The 23,044-nt window shown below is 40.3% G+C and overlaps 1 protein-coding gene across 1 annotated transcript in view; it reads right to left on the bottom strand.

The window, feature by feature from the left end:
- LOC104973089 (ATP-binding cassette subfamily C member 4-like) overlaps nt 1-23,044 on the bottom strand; it is a 149,005-nt gene that overhangs the window by 86,796 nt on the left and 39,165 nt on the right. Inside the window, exons 2-3 of the mRNA XM_059892171.1 lie at nt 4,857-4,967; nt 3,559-3,679 (exon numbers count right to left, since the gene is read on the bottom strand). Of these exons, the coding sequence (XP_059748154.1) occupies nt 3,559-3,679; nt 4,857-4,967 (232 nt within the window). The remainder of the gene's footprint in view (nt 1-3,558; nt 3,680-4,856; nt 4,968-23,044) is intronic.

Genomic DNA, 23,044 nt, shown 5'->3' with positions numbered 1-23,044 from the left:
AGGGGCACTGGAAGCAGCAGTCCAAGAAGGTCCCCCTTGATATAAGCCCTCTAGGAGGTCACCATTAACCCTACCATAGACCCTATAGACCTCAGGGCTGGGTTACCTCAGGCCAAACTGCCAGGGAGGGAGTGCAACCCCACCCTTCAGCAGATAATTGGATTGAAACTACTGAGCAAGGCCCTGCCCGCCAGAGCAGGACCCAGTTTTTCCCACCACCAGTCCTTCCCATCAGGAAGCTTACACAAGCCTCTTTGCCTCCTCCATCAAAGGGAAGACAGAAGAAGCAAGAAGAACTACAGCCCTACAGCAGCTAAAACAAGAGCCATATTACAAAATATCAGTCAAGATGAAAAAGGAGAAAATTATGTCCCAGATGAAGGGATAAGATAAAACCCCAGAAAAATAACGAAATGAAGTGGAGCTAGGCAACCTTCCAGAAAAAGAATTCAGAATAATGACAGTGAAGATGATCCAGGATCTTGGGAGAATAATGGAGACGATGCAATAAATGTTTATCAAAGACTTAGAAGAACTAAACAGAGATGAATAATACACTAGAAGGAATTAATAGCAGAATCACTGAGGTGGAAGAACAAATAAGTGACCTGGAGGACAGAAAGAATGAAAAGAAATGAAGACAAAGACAACATTAAGGATGTGAACATTTTCATTATAGGGGTCCCAGAAGGAGAAAAGAGAAAGAAAGGACCTGAGAAACTATTTGAAGAGATAATAGCTGAAAAATTCCTTAACATGGTAAAGGAAATAGTCAACCAAGTTGAGGAAGCATAGACAGTCCAATTAGTATAAATCAAAGGAGGAGCACACCAAGAAACATAGTAATCAAACTGACAAAAATTAAAGACAAAGATAAAATATTAAAAGCACCAAAAGAAAAACAACAAATACAAGGGAACTCCCATCAGGCAATCGCTGATTTCTCAACAGAAACTATACAAGCCAGAAGGAGATGACACAATCTATTTAAAGTGTTCAAAGGGAAGAACCTACAACCAAGAATACTCTACCCAGCAAGACTCTCCTTCAGATTTGATGGAAAAATCAAAAGCTTTCCAGATAATCAAAAGTTAAGAGAATTCAGCACCACCAAACCACCTTTACAACAAATGCTAAAGGAACTTCTCTAGCCAGGAAACACAAGAGAAGGAAAAGACCTACAGAAAATAAACTCAAAAAATTAAGAAAACAGTAATCAGATCAAATGCACCAACCAAAAGACACAGACTGGTTGAGTGGATGAAAATATATGCATATGTGCACTTCCACTTACCATATCACTCTGCCTGACCCCCCAAATTGTATGTAATTATTTTATATTGTTAATAGGCTTCCCTGGTGGCTTGGATAGTAAAGAATCTGCCTGTGGAAGGCCCAAGTTTGATCCCTGGATCAGAAAGATCCCCTGGAGAAGGGAATGACAACCCACTCCAGTATTCTTGCTTGGAGAATCCCACAGGATTCTGGTGGGATTCTGGTGGGCTACAGTCCATAGGGTAACAAAGAGTCAGACATGACTGAGCAACTAACACTTTCACTTCTTTCTTTCATTTTATACTGTTAGGTTAATTATGGCTTGCAATTATAATTATCTTTTCTTTTTTTATCTGGCTACTGATTGTGAAAACTGATAAACATCTTTTACTATTGTAATTATGTAACTAGTGCTCACTTAATACCATTTTGTCATGATCGGTCAACAGAAAAATAATAGAACTCTATATCATGAAAACTGCAATTTAATAGAAAAACATGTTATCACTTTTTAAAATCCAGATGCATATCAGAATTATCTTGGAATTTTTTGAAAAATACAAGTGTCTAGGTATTGCTTTTTTTTCTCCAGAGCTTTAGATATATCTCTAATGAGCAGCCATGTTTAAAAATAACTGGACTATATGATGATCTTTTACTTTTATCTAATTTGTTTCACTTTTTCTATTTCATATTAAGTGCTCCAATTTTATTTAGTTTATGTTTTCCAATTTCTCCATCTCTTCTTTTTTTTTTTTTTTGATGTTCTTTCTCAAACCTTTATCATAAAGTGCAGTAGGAAAGCTTTTGTATACATAAATAATATGTATAATATATATTTTTTTAGAAAACATGAATTTTTGCCTAGCTAAAAATTTTATGACATTTTGATTCCACTTGTTTGACTTAGTATGGATAGAATGCTAGATTTCTAATTTTAAAAAAAAGTAAATACATGAAAAGCAACAAAGGTTTACTGTATAGCAGAGGGAGCTATAGTCAATATCTTATAATAACCTATAATAGAAAATAATTTCAAAAACAATATATGCATATATGTATAATTGAAGGCTTCCCTTGTGGCTCAGATGGTAAAGAATCTACCTGCAATGTGGGAGACCTGGGTTTGATCCCTGGGTTGGGAAGATCCTCTGGAGAAGGGAATGATAACCCACTCCAGTATTCTTGCCTAGAGAATTCCATGGACAGAGGAGCCTGGCAGATTACAATCCATGGGGTCACAAAGAGTTGGACAGGACTGAGTGACTAACACTACTACATATAATTGAATCACCTTGCTGTACACCTGAAACATTGTAAATCAACTATACTACAATAAAGCACATATATTAAGAAAAAAAAAAGTAAAAAAGAGACTTCACTGGTGGTCCAGTGGTTAAGACTCCACACTTTCAATGCAGGGAACATGGGTTTGATCCCTGGTCAGGGAAAAAAGATTCCACAAAGAAGGAAAAAAAAGTTTTAAGTTAAAAAAATAAGAATTTTCCCTGCCATTCCTATATATATTATAGCTCAGGGTAACCAAAGAGTTCACAATGACAAAGTGACTCTGTATTTTAGCTAATAAATGAAAAAGGTAAAAATTAGAATTAAAACATCAACATTTTGTAATTCCTAATGAGTTAATGAATCTTGAGTAATGATCATGAATAGTTCCTAACATCTCACACAAACAAAAAGAAAAGACTTAATCTACTTTATCTACTATAAGGGAGGTGCACAATCCTACAAGCCTACCTCCTACATAGAGGAGGGGCCGGGAAATCCTGAATGAGTCAGATCAGCTTCTAACCACTAACTTAAGGTGCCAGAAAGTGAAAGTGTTAGTTGTTCAATCATGTCCAACTCTGTGACCCCATGGACTGTAGGCTGTCAGAGGAACATGCTAAATGACACAGGGAGAGAAGCAAAACCATGAGACACATATTCCTTGAGGTTGTAGGATCTTTTTTTGGTCAAAGATCATTATATCATTTACTAATCACCAACAATATCCTAACTTGGAATAAAACATCTTTTCTTTTCAGTCCTTTCCAGGATACTACATTTTAATCAGTTAAAAGGAAAAGAGTAATTCCCCAGAGGTCCAGTCCTTTAAGCATCTTTCTATTCTAAAGATAAATACAACCATTGAGCTACATCATGTTTCCTAGACATTTTATCCTCTGATCTTAAACCACTGGCCTCTTTCCCTACCAGATGCATCCATCTCAGTACTGATCTGCATATATACAGCAATGCACTGTAAATAAAAGCTTTCACCTCAAAAAGCGTAAAAATCGCAAAAGGCATATAGGATTTCCAGTAACACTTTATGATTGCTTTCATTAAAGAAGGCTCCCGTGTGTCTTCATTGGCTCTCAAAACTTCTTGATCCCAGTACCTGTGGTGAGAAACAAAGCACAGTAAAGAACAGCATGTCCACCATAGGGAAAACGGGGAGGTGGCAGAGTGGAAGATAAGCGTTTACCACAGGGCGCTCTGTGGCTGCCCCATAGATGCTGACTAATTGCTCACAGGGCTCCTGTGAGCAAACATGAACGGTGCAGACCCTGAAGCACCAGGCCTGTTTCCCTTCAACAGGCCTTGAAGGGAAAAGTCCTAGTCTCAGGAAACAAGTTCCTGCCAAACTTTGCTGGATTCACAGCACCACGAGCAGCTCAAGAGGGCAAAGACCCTCCTCCTGTTGCAGAAAAGAAGCTGCTGCTGCTGCTGCTCTTAAGTTGCTTCGAACTCTGTGCGACCCCATGGACTGCAGCCTACCAGGCTCCTCCATCCATGGGATTTTCTAGGTGAGAGCCTTCTCCGAGAAAAGAAGCTAATTCTGACTAAATGTTGGAAACTGTTTCTCTGACTTGCTTTTTGTTGCTTTTGTTATTACAATCATACATAATGGCTTGCCTCAGAGGACCCTGCCCTTCTGAATGACTGTAAACTAAAGTGCCTTTGTTCAGCTCTTAGATAATCTGACCTGCCCATCTGTGAATAGAAGAGAGTAACACTCCCCTTCTAAAGGCTGGCCATTCCCTTGGAGATGTTTTGCAAAACTGAAAATCCTTTCACTTTACTTCCCCACTGCCTCTCCCTCTCTATTCTGCCTTTTGACTTTAGTTACTCATTGTTTCTCTCTCTCTGATTCTACAAAAGAACATGGCATCCAGACTTCGATAAGAAGGTTACTCTGAGACTAGTCTGCCATCGTCTTGGTCAGCCAGCTTTCTGAATAAAGTCATATTCCTTGCCTCAACACCTTGTCTCTCAGATTCATTGGTCTGTCATGCGGCGAGCAGAGCGAGCCTGGACTCAGTAACACTTCAGGGATCCCACCTCTAGAGACAGAGTTCAGCCTCCAAGGCCTCAGCTGTGGGCTCCCTCCACTTGCACTGATGCACAGGGAACACAGGCTCCCTGAGCTTCCAAAGTGGGCTAAGACCGGGGTCAGCCTGAGGGGGTGAGTATGCAGTGTCAGGAGGCTCAGAAGAACCCAGAGGAAGGCAAAGCCTGCCCCAAACGTGGAAATTCTCACTCTCCCTTCCCTTCTCCCTGCTGCCTGTGCTCACCCTTGCAGCTCTTCTCCAAGGTGCTGGGAGCGATCTCCCGGAAGCACCGAGTACATGTCATCTTCTTCTAATCTCCGTTTGTAACCAATTTTAAACAAGGGATTTATCCACCTGTTAAAAATTAAGAAAAAAGAAGAGAGACATAAATTCAAACTATACATCTTGTTGCAGAGAAGAAGCCAATTCTGACTCCGTGTTGGAAACTCTTTCTTTGACTTGCTTTTATTATTAAAATCATACACAATGGCCTGCCTCAAAGAACCCTTGCCCTTTTGCTTGACTGTAAACCACAGTGCCTTTGTTCAGCTCATGGAGAGATAGCTTGTCCCTGCCCACCTGTGAGTAGAAGAGCTTGACACGCCCCCTTCAAAGGCTGGCCATTCCCTTGAAGATGTTTTGCAAGACTGAAGACCCTTTTACTTTACTGCCTCTCCCTCTTTATTTTGACTTTTGACTTTAGCTCCTTATTGTTTTTTTCTCTGTGATCTATAAAAGAAACTGGCATCCAGACCCCAATAAGATGGTTATTTTGAGGCACTAGCCTGCCATCTTCTCTGTCAGTTCCCCAATTAAAGTCTCTACCTTGCCTCAGCAGCTGTCTGTCAGATTCATCAGTCTATTGTGAGGTAAGCATAGTGAGCTTGGGCTCGGTAACAATCTCTGTCTAATTAGAACCCTATATTAATGGGCTTTATTAAAAAGAAATGTCTACATTTGGGGAATATATGGGCATCCCTGGTGGCTCATTGGTAAAGAATCCACCTGCCAATGCAGAAGACATGGATTCGATCCCTGGATCAGAAAGATGCCCTGGAGAAGGAAATGGTAACCCACTCCAGTATCTTGCCTGGGAAATCCCAGGCACAGAGGAGCCTGGCGGACTATCGTGCATGAGGTCAGAAAAGAGTCAGACATAACTTAATGACTAAACAACAACACATTCATATATATGCCCTAGCTCTATACACTGGAGGGGTCCTAAAAGCAAAGACACACCAGTTGCAAAGAACATTCCAGCACCCAAATGTTAGAGGCTTTGTTTCTTTAACCTACACAATTACAAAATAATTTTCTCATGATGAGAACTTTCACAGTTGAGAAATAAAATACTACTTCCCATATCAGTAAACAAAGGATGCCAGAGTCATCAATGATTGCAGCCGCCTCCCTCTGAGTGAGTGAACTGGTGAGTCCTTTGGGAACACAGGAAGGAAACAAACAAACAAACAAAAAACCCTGCTATATGTTGTTGCTGTTCAGTCACTCAGTGATGTCTGACTTATTGCAACCCCATGGACTGCAGCACGCCAGGATTTCCTGCCCTTCACGATCTCCCGGAGTTTGCTCAAACTCATACCCACTGAGCTGATGATGCTATCCAACCATTTCATCCTCTGTTGCCCCTCCTCCTCCTGCCCTCAATCCTTCCCAGCAACAGGGTCAAACTGCAGCAACTCCCAATAGTGACCCCAGAGGGAGCTCAAGATGACAAAACACAGGATACTGGCCCCAGATAACTGAGGAGCATATCAAAGGAATGATTTCCATGAGCCCAGATTCCTGCATCTTCCCATTCAAAGAAAAGCACTAAATTCTTTAATTTGAGATATCTGGCTTTCTTCCATTAAGAATAATATTTTGACATTCAGACTACCTGTCCTTTAGGGTAAAACTCCTATATAACTGGGCTCTACACCCTCACCTCCTCAGAGCACTTTTCTCAGGGTTACTTGAGATGCTTCCTCCTAGACTTGAAGTCTTAAGAATATCTACATTCACCTCCAATGAACACATGCAAGCTACACGACTAGATAAAGAGCCAAGCCAGCTCACCCATGAAGTTCCCTTTTGTAGAAAGCTCAGGTTGACATGATAACAGACTATCTCACTGCCTGCTTGCTTCTCCCTTCCTGTTCTTTTAATTCCCACTCTCACGTTTTAATTAACCAATAAAGAGTGAACCTGCTGAATACTAGACACCACAATCTCAACCCCAATGAGGCATGGAACAACGAACTGGTTCCAAATTGGGAAAGGAGTACGTCGAGGCTATATATTGTCACCCTGCTTATTTAACTTATATGCAGATTACATCGTGCGAAATGCTGGGCTGGATGAAGCACAAGCTGAAATCAAGACTGCTGGGGGAACTATCAATAACCTCAGATATGCAGATGACACCATCTTTATGGCAGAAAGTAAAGAGGAACTAAAGAGCCTCTTGATGAAAGTGAAAGAGGAGAGTGAAAAAGCTGGCTTAAAAATCAACATTCAAAAAACAAAGATCATGGCATCCGGTACCATCACTTCATGGCAAATGGTTGCGGAAACAATGAAAACAGTGACAGAATTTATTTTCTTGGGCTCCAAAATTACTACAGATGGTAACTGCAGCCATGAAAATAAAAGATGCTTGCTCCTTGGTAGAAAAGCTGTGACAAACCTAGACAGCATAGTAGAAAGCAGAGACATTACTTTGTTGACAAATGCTCATCTAGTCAAAGCTATGGTTTTTCCAGTAGTCAGGTATGGATGTGAGAGTTGGACTATGAAGAAAGCTGAGTGCCGAAGAATTGATGTTTTTGAACTGTAGTGTTGGAGAAGACTCTTGAGAGTCCCTTGGACTGCAAGGAGATCCAACCAGTCCATCCTAAAGGAAATCAGTCCTGAATATTCATTGGAAGGACTGATGCTGAAGCTGAAACTCCAATACTGTGGCCACCTGACACAAAGAACTGACTCATTGGAAAAGACCCTGATGCTAGGAATGATTGAAGGCAGTAGGAGAAGGAGACGACAGAGGATGAGATGGTTGGATGGCATCACCAACTCAATGGACATGAGTTTGAGTAAGTTCTGGGAGTTGGTGATGGACAGGAAAGCCTGGCATGCTACAGTCCATGGGGTCGCAAAGAGTTGGACACTACTGAGTGAACTGAACTGAACTCTCTCTCTTTCATCCAGAACATCACTGTGTCACCCAACATGTGCCTTGTGCCCTCCAGGACATGTGAGTAATAAACCTTGCCTTTTTGAAGTTCCCTAATGGTTGTTGCTGAGACTCTTCTCACAATCCTAAATACTACAAGTACAGGTCAGGTCACAACACTGGCTCCAAAAAGGGAACATCTGTGCGTGCTTCTGTAACTAGTATTAACCAGGTGAGCAAAGCCCCAGGCATTTCCAGCAACAGAACCACTATCAGTAGGTGAAAAACAGCAGCCAGAGAAAGTACAAGCCAGGCCTGGAACACCTTGCACCATAAAATAAGGAAGTGCTCAAGGAATTGAGAGATGAAATTATTTTAAGAAATTAAATATTTCCTGCAATATTAGTAAATAAGGATGTCACAAACATCAGCAAGAGCTGGTGAGCCCTGAGAAAATTCAGGAAGGAAAAAACTACCTGCCATCTAGCAGCCAAAGACCACAGCCACTCTCTGCAGCCATTCCCTGTGATGAGCCCTAAGGAAATTCAGCATATGAAAACACAGGATACTGGCTCCAGATAACAGAAATACATATCAAAGGAATAACTTCAATGAGCCAGACTCCTGTCTTCCCATATATAGAAAAGCACTAAATTCCTTAACTTGGGGAATTCGATCTTCTTTAATTTACAATATTATTTTGATGTTCCTGACTACTTGCCCTTTGTTGCAAAACTCCTATATATCCTAAGTCTTCCTCTTGCCTCCCTGGAGCCATTTCTCTAAGGCTGTCTCCCGGGCTGCAGTCCTCATTTTGCCTCAAATAAATTGTAATTCCCAACTTTCATGTTGTGCAAATTTTCTTCAACAGAATCATGAGGATGTGTAGAAAGGACAGGGAAGTCAGTTTGAAGGCCTCTCACTAGACAAACCTGGGATACTTCAAGCACAGAAATAGATAAATGGGGCTTCCTTGGTGGTAAAGAATCCACGTGCCAGTGCAGATAAGACAGCTTTGATCCCTGGTCCAGGAGGATCCCACATGTCACAGGATAACCACTGAGCCAGCACTCTAGAGCCCCTAAGCTGCAACTGCTGAGCCCAAGAACTGCAACTACTAAAGCCCACTCACTCTAGGGCCCATGCTCTGAAACAAGAGAGACCACTGCTCACAAACCACAACTAGAAAGTAGCCCCTGTTCTCCACAAGGAAAGCCCACACACAGCAATAGAGACTCAGCACAGCCTGAAATAATAAATAAATAAAAGAAACAATCTCGCCTTTAGAAAAAAAAATAAAAATATATGGCAATGAATTATAACCCATTAAATAATGAATGAATCCATGAATCCTTACCACCACATAAACAAGAGAGAAGGGAAAGCTTTTCCATTCTAGAATACAAACAAACATAGATAGAAGGAACAATGGAGTTAGAAAGTTATTCAAGGAACTTAAAATTAATGGGTAAAAGTTTGATGTGAAGTATGATATTTACATAATCTCAAATTATCTCTCTGCAAATTACTTATTAATTTTAATAAGAGAAAACAGTAACTATATAGAAGGTCACCCCACAAAACCCCATTCAAATCCAGTATGCACTGTGTAAGTGATAAAAATTAATATGCAGAGATAGCCCAAAGATTAAGATCAATTTACTGACTTTGCCAGAGTTAGGAAATTTTCAACCTGTAAAAGTAGAGATCAGATTTCTTATACCTATTGCTTTATTCCTCGCACAATATAGTTATAGTGCAGAGAAGATGCTCAAGAATTATATGTAAAATAAATGAATGTCTATGAATTATTAAATAAGCAATAACAGACTGAGCTTCAGGTTGTGCAAACCCTGCCTGGCATGCCTAAGGGACCCTGACCCTTCCAGGAGTCAGAAGACTGGATTTTACTCCCAGCAGTGGTAATGAGGACCCAGGGCCTTGAAGGTCCACCTCCCCGCTGCTCCCCTACTCCATTCCAGTTCAGAACGTTCATGACCCTTAATATTTCTAGGTCTCAATTTCCTTCCAAAACAAAAGTATAAATCTATGAGTTTTATTAACAAACTGGCTTAAAAGATGTTGGGTCATTTATCCTACAGTTATTCCCTACAGAAATCACTCAGGAAATTAGCACTGGGACTTACCCAGATAATGACATCCTGCCTGAGAGGTCCTCTGTAAAATTCTGGTTGAGCAAGAAAGATGCTCAACATCACTAACCATTAGGGAAATGAGACACCACCTCACACATTTTAGAGGAACTAATATGGGGGAAACAAAGAAGAAAAGAGAAGGTCTGGCAAGGATGTGAAGAAACTGGGCCCTTACACACTGATGGTGAGGGAGGGGGTGTAAAATGGACACAGGACGAATACTGTATGATTCTACTTACATGAAGGTACTCAGAGCAGTCAAATTTAGAGAGAAACAAAGTGGCCCTGTGATTCCCAGGGGCTGGAAAGGGACTGGGGAGTTAGTGTTTAATGACACACTAATGCAGGATGAAAAGGGTTCTGAAAATAGGTTGTATAATAATGTGAATGTACATAACAACCCTTAATCAAATGCTTAAAACTGGTTAAGATGATAACTTTATGGTTTGTGCATTTTACCATTTTTTGTTTGTGCATTTTGCTATTTTTTAAAATTTAAAGAGAAAAAAATTGTACTTGGTGTACCTCAGGCGGAAATCTTCCTGTGTCAGAGTCTAGGTTTTACCACTCTCTGGTTGTATGACCTTGAATTAGTCATGTAACCTCTCAGTATTGGTCTCTGGAAAGTGGGGAGAACACCTGGAGAATACCCGCCTGGGCTGCTGAGGGATTAACTGAAAGGATCAATGTTGCTCTGAACAGGACAAAGTCAGACAAAGAGCAGCTGTCACCATGACACCACTCTTGAGTAATCCCATGCAGAAAAGAGATGAATTTACTCAATCAGGCAAATTTCTTTCCCCACGGCTCTTGATTTAAGGACTATCACAAATTCCTTTGCTGCCAAATCACAAAATGCCAGACAGAGCCCTCTGGATACCATAGAAAGATGAAGATTTTCACCTCCCTTAGATGACTGACAGGAACCTAAATCATATGTCACCACCTAAATAAGGATTTGGACCTGGAGACCTGGATAAATTGACTCCTTAATTCCAATTTATCCCTGAGGGCGTATACTCAACAATTCAACCACTGCCATGAGCTATCCCTCAACCCAGTTCCACCCCAAGAATTGTCCTCTCCACCATGATCCTTTCTCCTTCCCTCTCCTCCTATAGATCGTCATTCAGCAACCATATTTCCTGCTAACTGTCCCACCAGAGACCACATTCCTTCAGGGCAATGACTACTTACATACTTTATGGAATCTCCATGACCAAGCACAGTGCCTGGCACAGATGTCACTGGAACCCATCCAGGGTGATATCAGAACACCCACATTGCTGGTGAGATATCATGATGTGGGTCACCACTCTGGCTTTATCAGAGTGGCCCAAGCCAAATCCAATTAGTCATGAGTGTCAATGCTCAAGCTAGAATCTTCTCTCCTTTCCTCTGAGACTTTCCTTGGTTTCTAAAACTTGTTCAAAATCCATTTTCTCATCCCTTCCCCATTTATTTGCTCTCTGTTCTTTCCACTTCAAAATAATTGAAGCAGCAGTGCAGGCTGCATGCCCCACCCTCCCCAAGGCTCTCCAGTTTTCTCCACACCCTCTGGCCTGGGGTCCACCAGGCTGTGGGCACTGCAGAGCCTTCCTGCCTAAGAACTTCTAGGCCTTTTCTGCTTCATGCCTGGCCTTTTGTCTCCCTTCTCTCCTATCAGCTAATCAAAGACTTATACTTCTTCACAGTGTCCCTTGTCTTATCAACACACATATTCCCAAAACTTTTTCCCACACTACAGCTAACACCAAGAATATACTATTACACACAGATAACTTTTAAATCTTCATCTTTAAGAGAAAAAAAGACACACACATTTGATACATTTGCAAAATTTCAGTAACAGTGAGAGTAAAAAATGAGGAGTCACAAGTAAAACACTGTTCTTGCTGACCAACTCCCAACGTTGTGATGGGATTAAAGTATTGCTGATTGGAACTAGTAAGCAAGAGCAGGTGATGCCCTATCTGCATGTAACAGGTGCATGGCCACCACTAGGTACAGGACTCAATCATCACCAAAGTCCCTCAGAGTGCCTAGTACTGATTCGCCTCAGAATATCTGGTCTTTAGTATCTGTTCCAATCAACCACGTTCATCTAAACTATTAAACTTCTTCCCCACGAGGAATGACAGAGCTCTTGTTTCCAAGTTCCAGGTATCCTTTCTGAAAGTAGGGAGTATATCTGCCTACCAAAGCAAGACTTTGATGCCACTCATTGGGATTTGAGAAACCAAAGCATAGGAAAGAAATTACTTTACTTGGATCAAATAATCATTTCAGAACCTGAATTAAATGCACATGAATATGTAATTCATATTTTCTTAATTAAAGGACACAATTCAAGACCAAAGAATTGAGAATCTTGTGAGTTATCTTGATGCTTCAACAGTTTGCTCAAAGTTTATCAGTCCCTGAGAAATAAACATTGGTGCATTTAGGTGAATTTAAGAGATATATCATCTTATGCAGCTTGCAAAGCCAAGCCTCCTGCCTCAGTACAATCAGGACCAATGTGAGTGCCTGCATATTTGCAGTAGCCCCAACCTGCTTTTCACATCACATATCTCTCTGCCCCAAAAGGAACCTTTTCTCACAGCCAGGTTGGTTTCCATCTTGTTCATCTTTCATCTTGAACACTCACTGACATACCTACCTTTATCCTCCTACCCTGCATCCACCCCGGTCCTTCATAGGTCTTTATCTGTAACTGAGCAGGACCCTATGGGGTCTTCCCAAGACAGATCCCTTCCCCATATCCTCTGCTTTAACTCCTATCTGAAGCACCTAGATGACAGTATTTGAATCATATTTCCTGAGTTGTTTTAAGATGAGAAAACCCCCACCTAAAGGAAGATGTTAACTAGTTGATGGCCATGAGCATATAGCACCTAGGTCCCTTGAAGCCTAAGGATTGATAATGTTAACCCCTGTGACACTGTCCTTTTACCTCACCATCAATCAATCTAGAGAATTGTACATGAGCTGATCACATACCCTGTGACCCCTCTCCCTTACCTAGCCTTTAAAAATACTTCCTCCCTTACCTAGCCTTTAAAAATACTTTCCTGAAATCCTTTGGGGATTTTGGAGTTTCGGGGGATGAGCCACGCATCTCCTTGCATGGCCCTACAATAAACCTTGCTCTGCTCCAAACTCTGACATTTCCTTATTGTTTGGCCTCACTGTACATCAGACACATGAACTTGCTTTCAGTTACAACTCTGGCAAGGCAGCCATAGTAGGTCAACTCCAGCCACAGAAAGCCCCTTCTCTGAGTTCCCAGAGGCTGCTGGAGCTCATTTGCTCCAGGGAACTGGGAGGCACTGTCCTTGAGAGGTACCAACTGCCTCATGGCACAAGACTGTTTGAAGAAAAAAAATGTCCAGAGCTGCAGTCCACACTCAGTGTTGCTTGGAAGGAAAGTCATTCCAGCTTGTGCAGGCTGGGAACTCTCTCTACTCCATTTGGGCTGCTACCCTTATACAGAAAGTGAGCCACTCTGGGTCTGTTCTCTTTAGAGAGCTGGGCCAATCTGTTTAGAGGCCTCTACCTGGGTGTGGATGTAAAATTTTTACACCTCCTCTGAATTTCTGTCTGTGCAACCATATTCTATATGCTTTTGTATGTATCATTTTGGGGTGAGTCACTCTGTGTCTATTCTCTTTTGGGACCCAGGTCACTCTGTGGCCTCCATCTGGAAATGGAGGTGGAATTTGGGGGCTATACCTGGGCTGGTTCTTTGTATGTGGGACCATATATTTGTTGTTTGTATGTGCGTCAGTACTTGCACTGGCCAACTGAGATGTCTTTGGTGAGTAATGCAGCTCATGTGTGATGATGCCAATAGGTTTGCCTGTGGTGCAGCACTGGTTAGCATTTTCCCTTTTGGACTAGCCTTGGTCGTTCATTCAGCTTTATTTCTGATGGGATGGTGGTTGAAGTTCTCCCCATTTTGACTAAAGGGACATGGTTTTGGAATCTCCCTTTTTGGGGCTAGGGAACTGTGATCCTGAGAGAACATTTTGAATTATTGTTTGCTTGATATTTGATGAAACCAGCCATGAATAATGGATGATCAGAGCTCTGTTCCATCTTACAGTTCCGCTAGGGTATATGTTGCAAAACTGGGAGATCTTCAGCTATGTTCATGTAAATGAAAGAAAACTGTATGTTTATTGTAGCACTGTGTATTCTCAATACTCTCTAAGATCTGGAGAACAATGACCCCTAATGGCTCTGCTATTGTATCAAAATGGGCTTTTTGCAACTTGGCTTATATTGGAGGATGTGTGTGTGGGTGTCTGTGTTGTCTTCCTGCCTGAGTCCAAATCCTATTCCCTCTTTCTGGTTTTGCTTAAAGTGAACCATGTGAATGTGAGCAAATGATATACATTGCTATTACTATTATCTGTTTTTTAAAACTTAAGTGGATACTTGAGAAATGGAGAAAAAAAAAATTTCCTGAAAATAGCCAAGATGATTGAGTTTTGTATAATGAGTTAGAAGAGAAATTTGCATTTCTCTTTTTGTGCCTTTTAGATATAAATGATCTCTACAGATATTTGCTAATGTAAAATTTTAGAGTTGTGCTAAATCAAGTTAAATGATGGAAGTTTATGCAGTTGTTTCAACGTGGGATAATTTAAGAAAATAACATAGATAGAGAAAATGATGAAAGGTTTGCAGTAAGGCAACACTGAAAAAAGAACTTTGTGCATGGTACAGATGGGCTAAGTTTATACTGAATTTAATTAAGTAAATGACTTTTATTATTAAAAGCAAACTGGTACAAGACTAGATGTGGATTTCTCTTTCTGTTAGAAGGACAAAGTTCCCCTGGAATGCTGACTTTAACAGATTGTGTGCACTTCTGTGCCTATAAGTGATCTATATTTGTGTTTGAGATGTCGTCTCACTTTGGTTAAGGAATAAGTAATGTTTCACAGTGATCTATGACCTTATTTGACCAAGTGTTTTGAAAATTTTTCACAAACTTTTCAAATATACAATTTTCATTAAAGTTCTTTTGACTTCCAGACAGCTTTAAAATGCTTTAGAGAGCCCCAGTGCATCTAAGAAAAATACTTAACTAGTATTATTTGGTATATAAAATTACTGGACAGCATTATCACAAGAGTGATAAAGTTGCTTTGAGTATACTTTCTGAATGAATGTTATTAACATAGACATGGTAAAAATTAAAGTTTCTGAAATTTGGATATGTACTGGTATCATTGTATCAGTCATAATTCTAGTTGTTATTTTAAAATACTGTATGTCCCAACAACTTGGTTAAACTTCACTGTCAAAAAACACTGTAATCATATGACAAACCCACAGCAAACATTATCCTCAATGGTGAAAAATTGAAAGCATTCCCCCTAAGTCAGGAACAAGACTAGGGTGCCCACTTTCACCACTACTATTCAACATAGTTTTGGAAGTTTTGGCCACAGCAATCAGAGCAGAAAAAGAAATAAAAGGAATCCAAATTGGAAAAGAAGAAGTAAAACTCACTATTTGTAGATGACATGATCTTCTACATGGAAAACCCTAAAGACTCCACCAGAAAATTACTAGAGCTAATCAATGAATATAGTAAAGTTGCAGGATATAAAATCAACACACAGAAATCCCTTGCATTCCTATACACTAAAAATGAGAAAATAGAAAGAGAAATTAAGGAAATAATTCCATTCACCATTGCAATGAAAAGAATAAAATACTTAGGAATATATCTACCTAAAAAAACTAAAGACCTATATATAGAAAACCGTAAAACACTGGTGAAAGAAATCAAAGAGGACACTAATAGATGGAGAAATATACCATGTTCATGGATTGGAAGAATCAATATAGTGAAAATGAGTGTACTACCCAAAGCAATCTATAGATTTAATGTAATTTCAAAGAGCTAGAACAAAAAATTTCACAATTTGTATGGAAATACAAAAAAACCTCGAATAGACAAAGCAATCTTGAGAAAAAAGAATGGAACTGGAGGAATCAACCTGCCTGACTTCAGGCTCTACTACAAAGCCACAGTCATCAAGACAGTATTGTACTGGCACAAAGACAGAAATATGATCAATGGAACAAAATAGAAAGCCCAGAGATAAACCCACGCACCTATGGACACCTTATCTTTGACAAAGGGGGCAAGAATATACAATGGAGAAAAGACAATCTCTTCAATAAGTGGTGCTGGGAAAACTGGTCAACCACTTGTAAAAGAATGAAACTAGAACACTTTCTAACACCATACACAAAAATAAACTCAAAATGGATTAAAGATCTAAACGTAAGACCAGAAACTATAAAACTCCTAGAGCAGAACATAGGCAAAACACTCTCTAACATAAATCACAGCAGGGTCCTCTATGACCCACCTCCCAGAATATTGGAAATAAAAGCAAAAATAAACAAATGGGACCTAATTAAACTAAGCTTCTGCACAACAAAGGAAGCTATAAGCAAGGTGAAAAGACAGCCTTCGGAATGGGAGAAAATAATAGCAAGTGAAGCAACTAACAACTAATCTCAAAAATATACAAGCAACTCCTACAGCTCAACTCAGAAAAATAAACGACCCAATCAAAAAATGGGCCAAAGAACTAAATAGACATTTCTCCAAAGAAGACATACAGATGGCTAACAAACACATGAAAAGATGCTCAACATCACTCATTATCAGAGAAATGCAAATCAAAACCACTATGGGGTACCATTTCATGCCAGTCAGAATGGCTGTGATCCAAAAGTCTACAAGCAATAAATGCTGGAGAGGGTGTGGAGAAATGGGAAGCCTCTTACACTGTTGGTGGGAATGCAAACTAGTACAGCCACTATAGAGAACAGTGTGGAGATTCCTTAAGAAACTGGAAATAGAACTGCCTTATGACCCAGCAATCCCACTGCTGGGCATACACACCAAGGAAACCAGAATTGAAAGAGACATGTGTACCCCAATGTTCATCACAGCACTGTTTATAATAGCCAGGACATGGAAGCAACCTAGATGTCCATCAGCAGATGAATGGATAAGAAAGCTGCAGTACATATACACAATGGAGTATTACTCAGCCATTAAAAATAACACATTTGAATCAGTTCTAATGAGGTGGATGAAACTGGAGACTATTATACAGAGTGAAGTAAGCCAGAAAGAAAAACAGCAATACAGTATACTAACGCATATATATGGAATTTAGAAAGATGGTAACGATAACCCTGTATGTGAGACAGCAAAAGAGACACAGATGTATAGAACAGTCTTTTAGACTCTGTGGGAGAAGGAGAGGGTGGGATGATTTGGGAGAATGGCATTGAAACATGTATAATATCATATATGAAACGAATTGCCAGTCCAGGTTTGATGCATGATACAGGATGCTTGGTGCTGGTGCACTTGGATGACCCAGAGGGATGGTATGGGGAGGGAGGAGGGAGGAGGGTTCAGGATGGGGAACACGTGTATACCTGTGGTGGATTCATGTTGATGTATGGCAAAACCAATACAATATTGCAAAGTAATTAACCTCCAATTAAAATAAATAAATTTATATTTTAAAAAAAAACAAAAACACTGTAATCAGATCTCTGACTCTGCTTTTTAAGTACTTAATCATCTGCAGACAGTTTAAGCTGAGACTTTCCAAATTGCTTCATCTTTTAGAAGAGTCACAGGAAGGACTTCTGACAAGAACAGGTTTCTGATAACTTTTATATCATGCTGCTGAACCAGGTAAGATATTTATAATTTAACAGAATTTCTGATTTCATGAAAATGTTAGTAAAAATAATTAATTCTATAAGATTGAGTAAACTAATGAATGGGCTTCCCAAGTGGCACAGTGGTAAAGAACTCTCCTGTCAAGGCAGGAGATGTGGGTTCAATCCCTGGATGGGGAAGATCTCCTGGAATAGAAAATGGGACCCACTCCAGTATTCTTCCCTGGAAAATTTGATGGACAGAGGAATCTGGCAGGCTACAGTCCATGGGGTTGCAAAAGTGTCCGACTTCACTGAACACACACATTCACACAAACTGATACATATGGGTTATAATTTTGAGGTTTTGTCTGAAATACTACCAGTCCTTAACCTGTGTTTCTACAGATATAAGGAAATGTTAGGTAGTTTGAGAAAGGAGTCCAAAATGGCAGTTAAAAAGTGGCAACTAAAAGGCAAACAAAGAAATAAAAAAGCCTGAGTAAAATAAAACAAAAGAAAACTCTTCAGCCTGGAGTAAAAACCTTTGATGGGAAAAACACACCCAACATGACCCCTTCCCTGGTTGGTCTCAGGTACAAGCCCTGATTGATGCTGCTGTTGTTCTTCAGTCGCTCAGTCCTTTCCGACCTTTCCGACTCATTGCAACCCCGTGGACTACAGCACACCAGGCTTCCCTGTCCTTCATCATCTCTCAGAGCCTGCTCAAACTCATGTCCATTTAAAGAATGATGCCATCCAACCATCTCATCCTCTGTCATCTCCTCTACTCCTGCCCTCTATCTTTCCCAGCATCAGGGTCTTTTCCAATGAGTCAGCTTCTTCCCATCAGGTGACCAAAGTATTGGAGCTTCAGCTTAAACATCAGTCCTTCTAATGAATATTCAGGATTGAGTCCCTTTAGGATTGACTGGTTGGATCTTCTTGCAGTCCAAGGGATTCTCAAGAGTCTTATCCAGCACCACAGTTCAAAAGCATCAATTCTTTGGTGCTCAGCCTTCTTTATGGTCCAAATCTCACATCCATACATGATTACTGGAAAAACCATAGCTTTGACTATATGGACCTTTGTTGGCAAAGTGATGTCTCTGCTTTTTCATATGCTGTCTAGGTTTTTCATAGCTTTTCTTCCAAGGAGCAAGCATCTTTTAATTTAATGGCTGCAGTCACCGTCTGCAGTGATTTAGGAGCCCAAGAAAATAAAGTCTGTCACTGTTTCCATTGTTTCCCCATCTATTTGCCATGAAGTGATGGGACCAGATGCCATGATTTTCGTGCTTTAAATGTTGAGTTTTAAGCCAGCTTTTTCACTCCCCTCTTTCACCTTAATCAAGAGGCTCTTTAGTTCTTCTTTGCTTTCTGCCACTAGAGTAGTGACATCTGTATATCTGAGGTTATTGATACTTCCCCTGGCAACCTTGTGATATTGCTAGTGATATCTTTAAATGGCAAAATAGAAGGACATGCGCTCATTTTCTACCAGAACACCAAAATCACAACTAGCTGTTTGACATGGGGCAGAACAAATCAGGCTCCAGGGACCACTTAGGAGAAGGAACAAAGGACATTAAAAGAAAGGGTGGGACCACTCTTACAGAGGTCGATCTGCTCTCACGCCTCAGGAGTGTATTTCATGTCGCTTGTTTAATGAATCCTGCCTGCATGAGCTTTCCGGATCTGTCATTTTAATTTTTTACTACAACAAGACCAAGATGGAGGAAAAAGAACCACACCTGACATTTGATGCCATGCCTCAGATGTAAGGTAACTGCAGGTTTCACCCAAACTTCTGGCTGGAGACTTCTGACTTTTCTTCCTCTTTCTCTCACTCTGCCTAAACTACAACCCCCAGCAAGCCTTATGCACTAGGATTGTGTTTTTCTCAACAAGGCAAACAATGCGCTGGGAGTTGGAGCTTGGCTCCTGCTGCTACCTGCAACAAATTTGCACCACTGAATGACAAACTTGTTTTCCTGGGACAAAAAAAAAAAATTACCTCCTCCAGGCCCTGCTGCCTCCTAGAATCTTTCTCCCTGAGCAGCTTGCTAATGCTTGTACCACTTCATCAGCCAGCGTGCTCTGCCCTTTACTTTTTCCTGGGATTTTCTTACCCACTCTACTTGGGAAGAACAATCTCCCACCTTACTCTGTGTTCAAAAATCCTCTGTTAAAATACTAGGACTTTCTCCTATAATTCAAAGCCTAAAAAATCAGAAAACTCTCCTAACATCATAAAGAATTCCAAGCTAACTTCTCCTGTCTCTCAGGGGAAAGGAGAGCCCAGATTCCCTCACTCTTTCCCCTACCCAATTTCTTTACCCTGTCAGGTTCTTCTGATCAAACAAAAAAATTATAAAGTCTCTATCTGGATATATATGTATGTCTCAGTGTGTGTTTTTGTCTTCAGATAATATTACTGAGGCTAATTTATAAATGAGCTGACTGCAGCCATGAAATTAAAAGACGCTTACTCCTTGGAAGGAAAGTTATGATCAACCTAGATAGCATATTCAAAAGCAGAGCCATTACTTTGCCAACAAAGGTCCATCTAGTCAAGGCTATGGTTTTTCCTGCGGTCATGTATGGATGTGAGAGTTGGACTGTGAAGAAGGCTGAGCGCCGAAGAATTGATGCTTTTGAACTGTGGTGTTGGAGAAGACTCTTGAGAGTCCCTTGGACTGCAAGGAGATCCAACCTGTCCATTCTGAAGGAGATCAGCCCTGGGATTTCTTTGGAAGAAATGATGCTAAAGCTGAAACTCCAGTACTTTGGCCACCTCATGCAAAGAGTTGACTCATTGGCAAAGACTCTGATGCTGGGAGGGATTGGGGGCAAGAGGAGAAGGGGACAACAGAGGATGAGATGGCTGGATAACATCACTGACTTGATGGACGTGAGTCTGGGTGAACTCCGGGAGTTGGTGATGGACAGGGAGGCCTGGCGTGCTGTGATTCATGGGGTTGCAAAGAGTCGGACACGACTGAGCGACTGATTTGATCTGATCTGATCTGAAAGAAAAGTAAGTGCTTACAAACCAAAGGATTCTAAATTCAAAAAAGTTAAACTAAATGAATTTCAGGTTTATGGGAAATATTCAATATTAATGTTTGTTTGCTGATCTAATTAACAGAAATATGTCTTTTTTTTTTTTTTCAGAAACATGTCTTGAGTCATCAACATTGTGTAATACTTTTATTGTGCATAGGTTTATATCTGTTGCAAATTGTCAGCAAGGAAAGTTACAATGTAAAGAAGCTTTTAAGGAAAGAAAATGCATGTGAGGTAAGAGCTTTAACTGATTTATATTTACCAATCTACAGAATACTGTACTGATATAAAGGATACTTCATAGTTGCTTAAGAAAAGTAGGGTGCATGGTACAAGCTTTCTTAAAATGTTAAATTACCTTTGATAATGGAAATTGTTTCTTTTCCTTTTAAATTATCTGTTCTATATTTATCTCTGAAATCTTTTGCTACTATTGCTAAGTGAATAACTGTTGTTTCACTGTGACCTGCATGATCCTATCTCACTGAATGTTATAAAGCCTTTAGATATTTTGGGGGAAACTTTCTTAAATTCTAATGAAGTCATTTTGATTTCTAGCTAACTTTGAGGTGTCCTGAGGGCCCCTGAGGCATCCCAAAGAAGGATATTAAACTAATTAGGTTCATTGAATATGTTAAAGGTACATGGGAAGTACTGTCAAATAAGTAACAAATCTTTTTAGGCTATATTATATGGTAGATGTCACTAACACAGATAGTCTAAAAATCTTATGAAATTCATAAAGATCTGATATGTCCTGGAAAATATAGTCAGTTATAATTCTAATTATCATATTAAAGTATTACGTGCCACAGCAATGACCAGGTTGCTTTGTCAACTGCAACGCAATCAGATTCTAAATGTGTCTTCCATGGTTTCACTCTGATGCCTTTGCAAAAATACTGCTTCTTCTTCAAGGTTTATGGCAAAAATTTACTAAGATTAACCAGATAAACAAATTTTGTAATTAATAGTAACCTGGTGCCAGACTTTTTTTTTTTTTCTCTCTATGTTAAGAAAACAAAGTTACCTAGGAACGCAATATTTAATAACAGACACACAATAAACTGTGGAAAATTCTGAAAGAGATGGGAATACCAGAACACCTGATCTGCCTCTTGAGAAATTTGTATGCAGGTCAGGAAGCAACAGTTAGAACTGGACATGGAACAACAGACTGGTTCCAAATAGGCAAAAGAGTTCGTCAAGGCTGTATATTGTCACCCTGTTTATTTAACTTATATGCAGAGTACATCATGAGAAACGCTGGGCTGCAAGAAACACAAGCTGGAATCAAGATTGCCGGGAGAAATATCAATAACCTCAGATATGCAGATGACACCACCCTTATGGCAGAAAATGAAGAGGAACTAAAAAGCCTCTTGATGAAAGTGAAAGAGGAGAGTGAAAAAGTTGGCTTAAAGCTCAACATTCAGAAAACGAAGATCATGGCATCCGGTCCCATCACTTCATGGGAAATAGTTGGGGAAACAGTGTCAGACTTTATTTTGGGGGGCTCCAAAATCACTACAGATGGTGAGTGCAGCCATGAAATTAAAAGACGCTTACTCCTTGGAAGGAAAGTTATGACCAACCTAGATAGCATGTTCAAAAGCAGAGCCATTACTTTGCCAACAAAGGTCTGTCTAGTCAAGGCTATGGTTTTTCCTGTGGTCATGTAGGGATGTGAGAGTTGGACTGTGAAGAAGGCTGAGCGCCGAAGAATTGATGCTTTTGAACTGTGGTGTTGGAGAAGACTCTTGAGAGTCCCTTGGACTGCAAGGAGATCCAACCTGTCCATTCTGAAGGAGATCAGCCCTGGGATTTCTTTGGAAGGAATGATGCTAAAGCTGAAACTCTAGTACTTTGGCCACCTCATGCAAAGAGTTGACTCATTGGCAAAGACTCTGATGTTGGGAGGGATTGGGGGCAAGAGGAGAAGGGGATGACAGAGGATGAGATGGCTGGATGGCATCACTGACTCGATGGACGTGAGTCTGGGTGAACTCCGGGAGTTGGTGATGGACAGGGAGGCCTGGCGTGCTGTGATTCATGGGGTTGCAAAGAGTCGGACACGACTGAGTGACTGATCTGATCTGATCTGAATGTGAATTTCTTTGCCTTTAACTGATTTATATTTGTTTTTAAAAGCTTTTCTTACTCTGGTAAAGTAAATAAGCCTGAGCTTTATCTACATGTACCATAATCTTTATTCTGCTTTTACAAAAATTAACCCCTCATTGTCAGACGCTATCCTGATGTCCTTAACACATGGCAACAGTCTACTCCTAAATTGGGGAAATTAAAATGGGTAA

Source organism: Bos taurus, chromosome 12 (assembly GCF_002263795.3).
Source record: "Bos taurus isolate L1 Dominette 01449 registration number 42190680 breed Hereford chromosome 12, ARS-UCD2.0, whole genome shotgun sequence".
In the NCBI taxonomy this organism is placed as follows: Eukaryota; Metazoa; Chordata; class Mammalia; order Artiodactyla; family Bovidae; genus Bos; species Bos taurus.
The sequence above is the reverse complement of the archived record's forward strand: the minus strand, read 5'-3'. Positions and strand labels throughout refer to the sequence as shown.